General features: G+C 44.0%; 1 protein-coding gene across 1 annotated transcript in view; it reads right to left on the bottom strand.

Moving 5' to 3' along the window:
- The window catches only part of LOC126092476 (inactive dipeptidyl peptidase 10-like), a 623654-nt gene that overhangs the window by 139840 nt on the left and 468479 nt on the right, over positions 1 to 15335 (bottom strand). The window contains exon 6 of the mRNA XM_049908091.1: positions 5811 to 6022. Within this exon, the coding sequence (XP_049764048.1) occupies positions 5811 to 6022 (212 nt within the window). The remainder of the gene's footprint in view (positions 1 to 5810; positions 6023 to 15335) is intronic.

Raw genomic sequence — 15335 nt, 5'->3', positions numbered from 1 at the left:
TTTTACACAGAGTACGCGAAGGAACTTGCCCCCCTTCTTGCAGCGGTGTACCGTAGGTCTCTAGAAGAGCGTAGCGTTCCAAAGGATTGGAAAAGGGCACAGGTCATCCCCGTTTTCAAGAAGGGACGTCGAACAGATGTGCAGAACTATAGACCTATATCTCTAACGTCGATCAGTTGTAGAATTTTGGAACACGTATTGTGTTCGAGTATAATGACTTTTCTGGAGACTAGAAATCTACTCTGTAGGAATCAGCATGGGTTTCGAAAAAGACGGTCATGTGAAACCCAGCTCGCGCTATTCGTCCACGACACTCAGAGGGCCATAGACACGGGTTCACAGGTAGATGCCGTGTTTCTTGACTTCCGCAAGGCGTTCGATACAGTTCCCCACAGTCGTTTATTGAACAAAGTAAGAGCATATGGACTATCAGACCAATTGTGTGATTGGATTGAGGAGTACCTAGATAACAGGACGCAGCATGTTATTCTCAATGGAGAGAAGTCTTCCGAAGTAAGAGTAATTTCAGGTGTGCCGCAGGGGAGTGTCATAGGACCGTTGCTATTCACAATATACATAAATGACCTGGTGGATGACATCGGAAGTTCACTGAGGCTTTTTGCAGATGATGCTGTGGTGTATCGAGAGGTTGTAACAATGGAAAATTGTACTGAAATGCAGGAGGATCTGCAGCGAATTGACGCATGGTGCAGGGAATGGCAACTGAATCTCAATGTAGACAAGTGTAATGTGCTGCGAATACACAGAAAGATAGATCCTTTATCATTTAGCTACAAAATAGCAGGTCAGCAACTGGAAGCAGTTAATACCATAAATTATCTGGGAGTACGCATTATGAGTGATTTAAAATGGAATGATCATATAATGTTGATTGTCGGTAAAGCAGATGCCAGACTGAGATTCATTGGAAGAATCCTAAGGAAATGCAATCCGAAAACAAAGGAAGTAGGTTACAGCACGCTTGTTCGCCCACTGCTTGAATACTGCTCAGCAGTGTGGGATCCGTACCAGATAGGGTTGATACAAGACATAGAGAAGATCCAACGGAGAGCAGCGCGCTTCGTCACAGGATCATTTAGTAATCGCGAAAGCGTTACGGAGATGATAGATAAACTCCAGTGAAAGACTCTGCAGGAGAGACGCTCAGTAGCTCGGTACGGGCTTTTGTCAAAGTTTCGACAACATACCTTCACCGAAGAGTCAAGCAGTATATTGCTCCCTCCTACGTATATCTCGCGAAGAGACCATGAGGATAAAATCAGAGAGATTAGAGCCCACACAGAGGCATACCGACAATCCTTCTTTCCACGAACAATACGAGACTGGAATAGAAGGGAGAACCGATAGAGGTACTGAAGGTACCCTCCGCCACACACCGTCAGGTGGCTTGCGGAGTATGGATGTAGATGTAGATGTAGATGCGTGCGGTCCACTGGGCCTGATCACGTAGTAGTAGTAATAGGTGTCTGAATAATTTTTATAAGAGGGTGTTCGGAGGGTATCTAGCTAACGTTGTGCTGGTCTCTCAGTAGATAATTGATAATCGGCTTTCAACGAAAACTCGCGTTTTGCTATGGTTTCTTTATCTGCTCAAAGTGTGCGTTCATGAGATTGTAGACAGCTACGCGCACCTACACACGTATCTCTTGTCATGTATGAGACAAATACAGGTTACAATCACGTTAATGTGATTGCCTCCCACGTTCGATGTCACGTGCGATAAACACTTACAGATGGCAGGTGGCAGCACTGGTACAGTGAATCTGTTGTAATGCGGAAACATAAGGACTTATCTGCCGTCCAAGGACACATGATCATGGCTTTCGGGTTAAGAGTCGGAGCATTTCTGAAGCGGCTAAATCTGTAAACCCGTTCGCGCGCCGCCGTGGTTAAACTATACCGTTCATGGCAAAATGGCGCCATCGGAAACCATCGTCGAGACTACATGACAGGATTAACATCGGCTGCAGAGACGTGAAGGGGCTAGTAGAAGTGCAACTGTTGAGCATCTGATGGCCAACTCCCCGACGAGCAGGTCCGGACTACGCTCCAGGCGCGTTCCAACTGACTGGTCGCCCGATCTCGCGACCCGAACTCCTTATGACAGACAACGACCGGGAAGTAATAGCAGTCGAGCAAAGATACTACGAGAGGGGATATATCGATGTTGTTGTTTGTTGTTGTGGTCTTCAGTTCTGAGACTGGTTTGATGCAGCTCTCCATGCTACTCTATCCTGTGCAAGATTCTTCATCTCCCAGTACCTACTGCAGCCCACATCCTTCTGAATCTGCTTAGTGTATTCATCTCTTGGTCTCCCTCTACGATTTTTACCCTCCACGCTGCCCTCCAATACTAAGTTGGTGATCCCTCGAAGTCTCAGAACATGTCCTACCAACCGATCCCTTCTTCTCGTCAAGTTGTGCCACGTGCTCCTCTTCTCCTCAATTCTATTCAATACCTCCTCATTAGTTATGTGATCTACCCATCTAATCTTCAGCATTCTTCTGTAGCACCACATTTCGAAAGCTTCTATTCTCTTCTTGTCTAAACTATTTATCGTCCATGTTTCATTCCATACATGGCTACACTCCATAGAAATACTTTCAGAAACGACTTCCTGACACTTAAATCTGTACTTGATGTTAACAAATTTCTCTTCTTCAGAAACGCTTTCCTTGCCATTGCCAGTCCACATTTTATATCCTCTCTACTTCGACCATCATCAGTTATTTTGCTCCCCAAATAGCAAAACTCCTTTACTACTTTATGTATCATTTCCTAATCTAATTCCCTCAGCATCACCCGACTTACTTCGACTACATTCCATTATCCTCGTTTTGCTTTTGTTGATGTTCATCTTACACCATCCTTTCAAGACACTGTCCATTCCGTTCAACTGCTCTTCCAGGTCCTTTGCTGTCTCTGACAGAATTACAATGTCATCGGCGAACCTCAAAGTTTTTATTTCTTCTCCATGGATTTTAATACCTACTCCGAACTTTTCTTTTGTTTCCTTTACTGCTTGCTCAATATACAGTTTGAATAGCATTGGGGAGAGGCTACAACCCTGTTTCACTCCCTTCCCAACCACTGCTTCTCTCTCATGTCCCTCGACTCTTATAATTGCCATCTGCTTTCTCTACAAATTGTAAATAGCCTTTCGCTCCCTGTATTTTACCTCTGCCGCCTTCAGAATTTGAAAGAGAGTATTCCAATCAACATTGTCAAAAGCTTTCTCTAAGTCTAACGTAGGTTTGCCTTTCCTTAATCTTTCTTCTAAGATAAGTCGTAGGGTCAGTATTGTCTCACGTGTTCCAACATTTCTACGGAATCCAAACTGATCTTCCCCGAGGTCGGCTTCTATCAGTTTTTCCATTCGTCTGTAAAGAAATCGCGTTAGTATTTTGCAGCTGTGACTTATTAAACTGATAGTTCAGTAATTTTCACATCTGTCATTACCTGCTTTCTTTGGGATATCGATACGCGCTGCTAACGCCGCTCACGGCCAGGCAAAGCAGCAGCTCAGTGACAGCAGTAATTTAAATTAACGTAGTGAGGTGGATGTACGTTTAAAACAGCGTGTTACGTACATGATGGCGGGAACATGGGCCAAGCACGGCTCAGGTCACATTAATGTGACTGGACGTGTACAAGCGCATGACAACTAGGTTCATGGTGTAAGCTCACCTAGTGTCTGCGTAAGGAGGAACAGGATGATTCATATTTACCCGTAAGCTCCCCCTACGCTCCTGGTTCTGCCAGCACAGTTCGTATGTGACTTCAAAGTAGCTGTTATACGAGTGGCAGGTTTTTTCTTAGGCGAGATATGGTATACTGTTATAGTGCGCGTCATTTACGACGGCAGCCGAGTTTAGGTTCGTTCTGCGCATCTGCACAGTCAGCCAATGAACAGAGAACGACGTTGCCAGACTGCAGTGCAGAGCACAGACGAGCGTCTTCAGTTTTAGAAATGTTCAGTCATAAATAAAGTAATTGAACAAAAGCAATGTCTTGATAGCAGACTTTCTATAAAAGAATGTTTGGAAAAAGCATTCTTCATACCAATTGCTTCATATTCTATTAATTAATTAAACCAAACAAGCAATAAGCCTCCTAATTCAGGCGATAGCAAAAAAATTCATTCTCACTAACCGCTTTTTCGCAATAAAGAACAGCGGTAATTGTTTATTTCCTGATGTACTTCGACGAAACGTGAGTAATTCATAGTCGTACCAACCGTGTTTGTCGGTATTTTGTGTGATGTTTTAGAGTCCTCCATGATTTCTGTTACAATGCAAGCTGCGTTAGCGTAATGGTTAAGGTGTTTGGCTGCGGAGCGAAAGGTTCTCCGTTCAAACCTTGTTTGGAGCTTAATATTTTCTTTATTAAAAAAAAACAATGTCGAAGTGTCTTACTTCATGAATTTTATTCATTTGAATGTAATTTTTTGAAATATCTAGTGCTTTGTCTCTTCATTATAATCATAATAAGTTTTCGATTTTTCTAATTTTGTCCTCCAATATTTCTTTTCACAGCAATTAAAAAGAATGAAAAGGCACACATACAATATTCATGTTATCTGTTGTGTTTGTATATCTTCTCTTCCTCAGTCGCTGTTTTACTATTCATATTGAGATATATTCTTGTGGGACAGTATTAAAAGTATTATTTAGAGCAGAATTTCGGCTCGTACGTTGCCGAGCTACTTGATTGTCTGATGCAATTCTTTGCTTCGCGGCAACATCATCATATTCAATGTTTTCGTCGACTGATCTATGTTTTGGCAAGTTCAAAAAAATGGCTCTGAGCGCTATGGGACTTAAAATCTATGGTCAGCAGTCCCCTAGAACATAGAAATACTTAAACCTAACTAACCTAAGGACATCACACAACACCCAGTCATCACGAGGCAGAGAAAATCCTTGACCCTGCTTTTGGCAAGTATTTGTTGTCCGTTGTGACAAACACAAATTATTTGCGCACTGCGCCTCACTGACAATGTATTTTAGTTTCTATGTTTTGGTACGTCCACAATTCAGTTTTGTGTACTTCATCAACTTTGTTTTAATCAGAACTTTTTAGAAAAAATCGAAATGACTCTGGTATAAATAAAACTTTTATTACAGTCGCGAAAGACGGAATATTTCTTAATATTACATACGACACCGATCTGGTACATAAATTAAATGAGATATTGTTATAAAGTAAATTTTATATGAAATTTAGGTATCTTCTCCAAATTTCATTCTCAACATTGTGACAACTAAAATCGACCATACGGAAAGTATACGCTATGGACTTTTACCTCTGCAAACTCTTCAAAATTTCGTGCCATGGTTCACTACATTTAATGCTGCACAATAACTGCGTTGAACATCGAAACAAAATTAACTCATTTATGGGGGGAATGTATCAGTCAAGAAGATGTGTAAAAATCAAATTTTTGGGCCAAATAGTTCTTGTGAAATCGAATGATAAGTGTGTCAAAGCAGTCGGAACACCACGTGTCAGCACAGGCGAGCAGCGCAGTGATGACAAAATCTCGCACAGCGCGGAATGCAGGGAGCACGTCTCTGTAGCAGCGAAAGGGTTAATGCGCCCGTGGTGGCTTTACTTCATAATCTGCGCGCTCCCCCCTAAACGTAAATTTGCGAACTATACTATGGCGCTGCTTCTCTCGGCGCGTGCGTCGTTTGCAACTGGCAACGCAGCAATCTCCCGCGTCTGGGCGGGCATGCGCGTGCCGCCAAGATAAAAGAACTGAACTATAGTGGGCTAGCGTGCTCACCCTCGTACAGCCAGTCGGGCACGCCGTTGAAGAGAACGCCGGGCACGCCGGTCGTGGTCAGCCTGAGGGGGGGCCGGCGCCGGGGGTCGTCGCAGTAGTAGAGGTCGTTGTCGTGCACGAAGGCGAGCCGCGAGCCGGCGGGCGCCCACACGGCCAGCTGCAGCCGCGGCACCGACCCGTCCAGCCCCGCCGGCGACAGCGGGTACTTGGTCCTGCAACAGCGCGCAGCTCACCCACTGTCCGCCCTCGCACTCCTCCATCTACACTACTGGCCATTAAAACTGCTACACCAAGAAGAAATGCAGATGATAAACGGGTATTCATTGGACAAATATATTATACTAGAACTCACATGTGATTACATTTTCACGCAATTTGGGTGCATATATCCTGAGAAATCAGTACCCAGAACAACCACTTCTGGCCGTAATAACGGCCTTGATACACCGGGGCATTGAGTCAGACAGAGCTTGGATTGCGTGTACAGGTACAACTGTCCATGCAGCTTCAACACGATACCACAGTTCATCAAGAGTAGTGACTGGCGTATTGTGACGAGCCAGTTGCTCAGCCGCCATTGACCAGACGTTTTCAGTTGGTGAGAGATCTGGAGAATGTGCTGGCCAGGGCAGCAGTCGAATATTTTCTGTATCCAGAAAGGCCCATACAGGACCTGCAACATGCGGTCGTGAATTATCCTGCTGAAATGTAGGTTTTCGCAGGGGTCGAATGAAGGAAGGGTAGGGCCACGGGCCGTAAGGCATCGGAAATGTAACGTCCACTGATCAAAGTGCCGTCAATGCGAACAAGAGGTGACCGACACGTGTAACCAATGGCACCCCATACTATCACGCCGGGTGATACGCCAGTATGGCGATGACGAATACACGCTTCCAATGTGCGTTCACCGCGATGTCGCCAAACACGGGTGCGACCGCCATGCTGCTGTAAACAGAACCTGGATTCATCCGAAAAAATGACGTTTTGCCATTCGTGCATTGAGGTTCGTCTTTGAGTACACCATCGCAGGCGCTCCTGTCTGTGATGCAACGTCAAGGGTAACTGCAGCCATGGTCTTCGAGCTGATAGTCCGTGCTGCTGAAAACGTCGTCGAACTGTTCGTGCAGATGGTTGTTATCTTTTAAACGTCGAGACGTGGCTGCACGATCCGTTACACTCATGCGGATTAGATGCCTGTCATCTCGTCTGCCAGTGATACGCGGCCATTTGGATCCAGCACGGCGTTCCGTATTACCCTCCTGAACCCACCGATTCCACTTTCTGCTAGCAGTCATTGGATCTCGACCAAAGCGAGCAGTAATGTCGCGATACGATAAACCGTAATCGCGATAGGCTACAATCCGACCTTTATCAAAGTCGGAAACGTGATGGTACGCATTTCTCCTCCTTACACGAGGCATCACAACTACGTTCCACAGGCAACGCCGGTCAACTGCTGTTTGTGTATGAGAAATCGGTTGTAAACTTTCCTCATGTCAGCACGTTGTAGGTGTCGCCACCTGCGCCAGCCTTGTGTGAATGCTCTGAAAAGCTAATCATTTGCATATCACAGCACCTTCTTCCTGTCGGTTAAATTTCGCGTCTGTAGCATATCATCGTCGTAGTATAGCAATTTTAATGGCCAGTTGTGTACATCTACGTCATGTAACACCCAAAGTATAGAACCCATAATAACCATCCTTTTTTGCAAAGGAAATAGCAAAATTAGTCATCCTGACACTAACGGCATCTACTGACAACAAAATTTACACTCTTGTCAGTTTGATTAATAAGGATGTTATATAAATTCTAATGCTGATCGCAAAGAAATGATAGAATACCATGTTCGCACATGTATTACAAAATAGAAACATTACGGAAAGAGTTCAAATATTACTATTTATGAAGCTTAAAGCCCAGACCATAAATCAACTAAAGATAACATTTATCCTAGAAGACAGCTGTAGCCGCATCGAGCTGTAAGTTCGTTGTGACTACAATGTAACTCGGTAATGGATATGTTAACTTCATTTCTCTCTTCTACTCTGAAACAGTAGTACGCATGTTAAGCGCTGCTAGAGTGTTTTAAAACTGACTTGAACTTTACAGTTTTACGATATACAGGGTGGTCCATTCATCGTGACCGGGCCAAATATCTCACGAAATAAGCGTCAAACGAAAAAACTACAAAGAACGAAACTTGTCTAGCTTGAAGGGGGAAACCAGACGGCGCTATGGTTGGCCCGCTAGATGGCGCTGCCATAGGTCAAACGGATATCAACTGCGTTTTTTTAAACAGGAACCTCCAATTTTTATTACATATTCGTGTCGTACGTAAAGAAATATGAATGTTTTAGTTGGACCTCTTTTTTCGCTTTGTGATAGATGGCGCTGTAATAGTCACAAACATATGGCTCACAATTTTAGACGAACAGTTGGTAACAGGTAGGTTTTTTAAATTAAAATACAGAACGTAGATACGTTTGAACATTTTATTTCGCTTGTTCCAATGTGATAAATGTACCTTTGTGAACATATCATTTCTGAGAACGCATGCTGTTACAGCGTGATTACCTGTAAATATCACATTAATGCAATAAATGCTCAAAATGATGCCCGTCAACATTAACGCATTTGGCAATACGTGTAACAACATTCCTCTCAACAGCGAGTAGTTGCATTCCGTAACGTTCGCACATACATTGACAATTCGCTGACGCATGTTGTTTGGTGTTGTCGGTGGATCACGATAGCAAATATCCTTCAACTTTCCCCACAGAAAGAAATACGGGGACGTCAGATCCGGTGAACGTGCGGGCCATGGTATGGTGCTTCGACGACCAATCCACCTGTCATGAAATATGCTATTCAATACCGCTTCAACCGCAAGCGAGCTATGTGCCGGACATCCATCATGTTGGAAGTACATCGCCATTCTGTGATACAGTGAAACATCTTGTAGTAACATCGGTAGAACATTACGTAGGAAATCAGCATACACTGCACCATTTAGATTGCCATCGATAAAATCGAGGCCAATTATCCTTTCTCCCATAATGCCGTACCATACATTAACCCGCCAAGGTCTCTAATCTTCCACTTGTCGCAGCCATCGTGCATTTTCCGTTGCCCAATAGTGCATATTATGCCGGTTTCCGTTACCGCTGTTGGTGAACGACGCTTCGTCGCTAAATAGAACGCGTGCAAAAAATCTGTCATCGTCCCGTAATTTCTCTTGTGCCCAGTGGTAGAACTGTACACGACGTTCAAAGTCGTCGCCTTGCAATTCCTGGTACATAGACATATGGCACGGGTGCAATCGATGTTTATGTAGCATTCTCTACACCGACGTTTTTGAGATTCCCGATTCTCGCGCAATTTGTCTGCTACTGATGTGCGGATTTGCCGCGACAGCAGCTAAAACACCTACTTGGGCATCATCATTTGTTGCAGGTCGTGGTTGACGTTTCACATGTGGCTGAAGACTTCCTGTTTCCGTAAATAACGTAACTATCCAGCGAACGGTCCGGACACTTGGATGATGTCGTCCAGGATACCGAGCAGCATACATAGCACACGCCCGTTGGGCATTTTGATCATAATAGCCATACATCAACACGATATCGACCTTTTCCGCAATTGGTAAACGGTCCATTTTAACACGGGTAATGTGTCACGAAGCGAATACCGTCTGCACTGGCGGAATGTTGCGTGATACCATGTACTTATACGTTTTTGACTATTACAGCTCCATCTATCACAAAGGGAAAAAAGTGGTCCAACTAAAACATTCATATTTCTTTACGTACTACACGACTATGTAATAAAAATGGGGGTTCCTATCTAAAAAAAAAACGCAGTTGATATCCGTTTGACCCATGGCAGCGCCATCTAGCGGGCCAACCATAGCGCCATCTGGCTTCCTCCTTCAAGCTAGACGAGTTTCGTTCTTTGTAGTTTTTTCATTTGACGCTTATTTCGTGAGATATTTGGCCCGTCACTATCAATGGACCACACTGTAGACTGGAAGTATCAGTCACAAGTCGGACTAAAGTAGGATCTTCTTTACCGTTGATGTATGTGACTGAAAAGTGAATCGTGTGATTACTGATTTGTGATGGGACGTAGCCTTCGTGATACTTTATAGTCACGAACATGACACAGAAAGAGACTGATCGCCGACATAAACTCAATTATGAGACTTTAGTAGGCCACAACTAAACGCAATCACGAAGAGATTACAATTTTGTCGTATTGTCAGAAGTTATCGTCAGAGTCAGGATTACTGATGTTAACGGACATAATTCCCTAAATGGCACATAGGTGTGTGTGCTCAGCTTAGGGAGATACAATAATTACGAAGAAAAATGAACCTTAATTAAACTTTAATTCTCCGTGTCACCTACATCATTTCATGGACATTTAAAGTGTATTCGTGAAATTAACTGATTATTCTGATAACATAAAATTGCCTAGCGAATTAGTGATAATTTAAATGTGAACAGCAATAACTTTACACCAAAATTACGACGCATTCTGTTGTTCAAGGGTATATTATCTCTGGAGTTACGTCGTGCAGTTGTTGAATACGCGACGTAGCGACGCCTTGACGACGGAATAATAATTAACAACTTAATATCCTCGCAAAACTCATAATGTGGCCTCGGCTTGGGTGATGGAATGATGATTCAAGACACTACTTGTTAAAGTTTGAATAACCATTCTCAAACCAGACGTAAGAACTAGAGTCAGCAAGTTTGCATAAACTGAAGGATCTGTCGCGAACACGCAAGGGACTTTTGATTATTTCAGGTCAATGGAGGAATCGCATTATCGAGTGGTGCAGTGACTACATTTATAAGTGAAGAAGATCAACAGACAACGAACACAATTGCTTTCATTACAAGCAAGGGCGACGCATACACTCCGGCTTGCTGCTCCATCGAGAAAGTGATATCATTTTCGAGATACAGTATCTGTTCCACGTCATCTCGACTGGGACACCCATCACCATCGGGCGCCACCATCAACATCCACATATATTGATGAACAAATGCATTATGGCCACCTACTTAATAACACGTACGACGGCGGCAGTCAGCATCAAGATATGGAGAACAAGTGGAAAAAATTCAAAGGCATCATTCAATATGCCCTAGACAATTATGTTCTGAGTAAGGTTTTAAGGGATGGGAAAGGTCCACCATGGTTTAATAGCCGCGTCAGAAAAGCGCTACGTAAACAAAGAGCACTTCATCTCAGATTCAAGAGAAGTAAAAACCTAACTGACAAAAAAAAAAAGCTGAAGAAGTAAAAATGAGCGTAAGGAGAACAATGAGAGAAGCGTTAAATGATTCTGAAAGTAAGACGTTGTCAACCCACCTGAGTAAAAACTCTAAGAGATTTGGGTCGTAGGTAAAATTAGTAAGTGGGTCAAAATCATCTATTCATTCTCTCAGCCACCACACCGGCACCGAAGCGGAAGATAACGGAGAGAAGGCCGAAATACTGAATTCCGTCGTCCGAAGTTGTTTCACCGCGGAAGATCGTAGCACTGTCCCTCCTTTCAATCGTCGTGCGAACGTCGAAATGGCAGATATTGAGATAACCGATCGCGGAATTGAAAAGCAGCTACAATCGCTTAGTAGTGGAAAGGCGTCAGGACCAGATGACATACCTATAAGATTCTATAAAGACTACGTGAAAGAATTTGGTCCCCTTCTAGCAGTAATTTATCGTAGATCGCTTGAGGAACAAAGGTATCTACGACTGGAAGAAAGCGCAGTTCATTCCCGTTTTTAGGAAAGGCCGTAAGAGGGATCCACACAATTATAGACCTATATCGTTGACGTCAATCTGTTGTAGAATTACGGAACATGTTTCATGCTAAAGAATAATGACGTTTTTGGAAAATGAACATCTCCTCTATAAAAATCAACATGGATTCCGCAAACAGAGATCCTGCGAAATTTAAGCTTGCTCCGTTCCTCGATGAGATCCACAGCGCAGTGGACAACGGCACTCAGGCTGATGCCGCGTTCCTTGATTTCAGTAACGCATTTGATGCCGTCCTGCATTGCCAATTAATGAAAAAAATACGAGCTTACTGAGTATCGGAGCAGATCTGCGATTGGATTCGAGACTTTCTTGCAGATATAACTCGACACGTCGCTCTTAACGGAACTAAATCGACATATGTAAACGCAATATCCGAAGTACCACAGGGAAGTGTGATAGGACCGTTTGCTGTTTACAATATACAGGGTGTTACAAAAAGGTACGCCCAAACTTTCAGGAAACATTCCGCACACACAAATAAAGAAAAGTTGTTATGTGGACATGTGTCCGGAAACGCTTAATTTCCATGTTAGAGCTCATTTTAGTTTCGTCGGTATGTACTGTACTTCCTCGATTCACCGCCAGTTGGCCCAATTGAAGGAAGGTAATGTTGACTTCGGTGCTTGAGTTGACATGCGACTAATTGCTCTACGGTACTAGCATCAAGCACATCAGTACGTAGCATCAACAGGTTAGTGTTCATCACGAACGTGGTTTTGCAGTCAGTGCAATGTTTACAAATGCGGAGTTGGCAGATGCTTATTTGATGTATGGATTAGCACGGGGCAACAGCGGTGGCGCGGTACGTTTGTATCGAGACAGATTTCCAGAACGAACGTGTCCCGACAGGAACACGTTCGAAGCAATTGATCGGCGTCTTAGGGGGCACGGAACATTCCAGCCTATGACTCGCGACTGGGGAAGACCTAGAACGACGAGGACACCTGCAATGGACGAGGCAATTCTTCGTGCAGTTGACGATAACCCTAATGTCAGCATCAGAGAAGTTGCTGCTGTACAAGGTAACGTTGACCACGTCACTGTATGGAGAGTGCTACGGGAGAACCAGTTGTTTCCGTACCACGTACAGCGTGTGCAGGCACTATCAGCAGCTGATTGGCCTCCACGGGTACACTTCTGCGAATGGTTCATCCAACAATGTGTCAATCCTCATTTCAGTGCAAATGTTCTCTTTACGGATGAGGCTTCATTCCAACGTGATCAAATTGTAAATTTTCACAATCAACATGTATGGGCTGACGAGAATCCGCACGCAATTGTGCAATCACGTCATCAACACAGATTTTCTGTGAACGTTTGGGCAGGCATTGTTGGTGATGTCTTGATTGGGCCCCATGCTTCCACCTACGCTCAATGGAGCACGTTATGATGATTTCATTCGGGATACTCTACCTGTGCTGCTAGAACATGTGCCTTTACAAGTACGACACAACATGTGGTTCATGCACGATGGATCTCCTGCACATTTCAATCGAAGTGTTCGTACGCTTCTCAACAACAGATTTGGTGACCGATGGATTGGTAGAGGCGGACCAATTCCATGGCCTCCACGCTCTCCGGACCTCAACCCTCTTGACTTTCATTTATGGGAGCATTTGAAAGCTCTTGTCTACGCAACCCCGGTACCAAATGTAGAGACTGTTCGTGCTCGTATTGTGGACGGCTGTGATACAATACGCCATTCTCCAGGGCTGCATCAGCGCATCAGGGATTCCATGCGACGGAGGGTGGATGCATGTATCCTCGCTAACGGAGGACATTTTGAACATTTCCTGTAACGAAGTGTTTGAAGTCACGCTAATACATTCTGTTGCTGTGTGTTTCCATTCCATGATTAATGTGATTTGAAGAGAAGTAATAAAATGAGCTCTAACATGGAAAGTAAACGTTTCCGGACACATGTCCACATAACATATTTTCTTTCTATGTGTGTGAGGAATGTTTCCTGGAAATTTGGCCGTACCTTTTTGTAACACCTTGTATATAAATGATCTAGTAGAAAGCGTCGGGTGCTCTTTCAGGCTATTCGCAGAAGAAGCAGTTGTCTATACCAAAGTAGCAACGCCAGAAGATAGTAAGATTTTGCATAATGACCTGCAGAGAATTGATGAATGGTGCATGCTCTAGCAGTTGACCCTGAAAGTAAGTAAATGTAAGACTTCGTGCGTACGTAGAAAAAGAAATCCCGAGCGGTCTAGGGCGCTGCTGTCGTGGACTGTGCGGCTGGACCTGGCGGAGGTTCGAGGCCTCCCTCGGGCATGGGTGTGTGTGTTTGTCCTTAGGATAATTTATGTTAAGTAGTGTGTAAGCTTAGGGACTGATGACGTTAGCAGTTAAGTCCCGTAACATTTCACAACACAGAAAAAGAAATCCACTACTGTACAGCTACACTACCGATGGCAAACAGCTCGAGGCGGCGTCTGTCGTAAAATATTTAGGCGTAACTATCCAGAGCGACCTTAAGTGGAATGACCATATAAAACAGATAGTGGGAAAAGCAGACACCAGACTCAGATTCATCAGAAGAATCTTAAGGAAATGTGACTCATCCATGAAAGAAGTGGCTTATAAGGCGCTTGTTCGCCCGTTTCTTGAGTATTGTTCATCTGTCTGGGATCCCCATTAGGTAGGCCTGATAGAGGAGGTGGAGAAGATCCAACGAAGAGCGGCGCGTTTCATCACGGGATCGTTTAGCTGGCAAGAGGGCGTTACGGAGATGCTAAACAAACTCCAATGGCAGACGTTACAAGACAGGCGTTGTGCATCACGGAGAGATTTGCTATTGAAATTTCGAGACAGTACTTTCCAGGAGGAGTTGGACAACATATTACTACCGCGAACATACATTTCGCGCATTGTCAACGAGGAGAAAACTCGAGAAATTAGAGCCAATACAGAGGCTTACCGACAATCATTCTTCCCACGCACTATTTGCGCGTGGAACAGTTCTGGAGAGATCAGATACTGGTACCGAAAGTACCCTCCGCCATACACCATTAAGTGGCTTGCTGAGTATGATATAGATGTAGATATAGATAATGGCTGCATAGTGTTTCATAGGTTCTCTAAATATACCCAACAAGGCTTTGTAAGAACTGTGTCGTGTTCCTTCCAGTGATTTACATTTAAAACAATTATAATTTATTCTTCAGTCTCAGTTAACATATTTAATTACATGACATGTTTCGTTCTCTCTGGTTGCTCTTCAGACCTATGTATACATGATATGTTTCGATCTCTCTGAATCATATTCAGATCGATGTAGAGGGTGAGTCAGCGTTACCTGATGATTTTGACTCAAGTACTAGCGGGTGAGTCAGCGTACTTGAGGGGTATGCATGGACTAATTGTCTTCCCTTACAGCAGCAGTTTAGTTACAATGGAGAGGTGGACTGTTCAACACAGTGCGTGCGTCGTAGATACATTCTTTAAAAACGCAGAATCTGTGACCACCACTCAGAGGCAGTTCCGTCTCCAATTCAATGTTCCACGTAATGGCGCAATTCCAATCCGAAATGCCATTCTGCTATGGGTTAAGAGCTTTCGTGACACAGGTTCTGCACTGAAGAAAAATCTGGGAGGCAGTGCAATGACGGCCATGTCACCTGAAAATGTTGAAGTTGAGCGTGATGCAATTCAACAGAGCTCCCACTGATCTGCAGGACG

The sequence above is a fragment of the Schistocerca cancellata genome, chromosome 7, assembly GCF_023864275.1.
Source record: "Schistocerca cancellata isolate TAMUIC-IGC-003103 chromosome 7, iqSchCanc2.1, whole genome shotgun sequence".
NCBI classification, from domain to species: Eukaryota; Metazoa; Arthropoda; class Insecta; order Orthoptera; family Acrididae; genus Schistocerca; species Schistocerca cancellata.
Note: the sequence above shows the minus strand (reverse complement) of the source record. Positions and strands in the feature narration are given on the sequence as shown.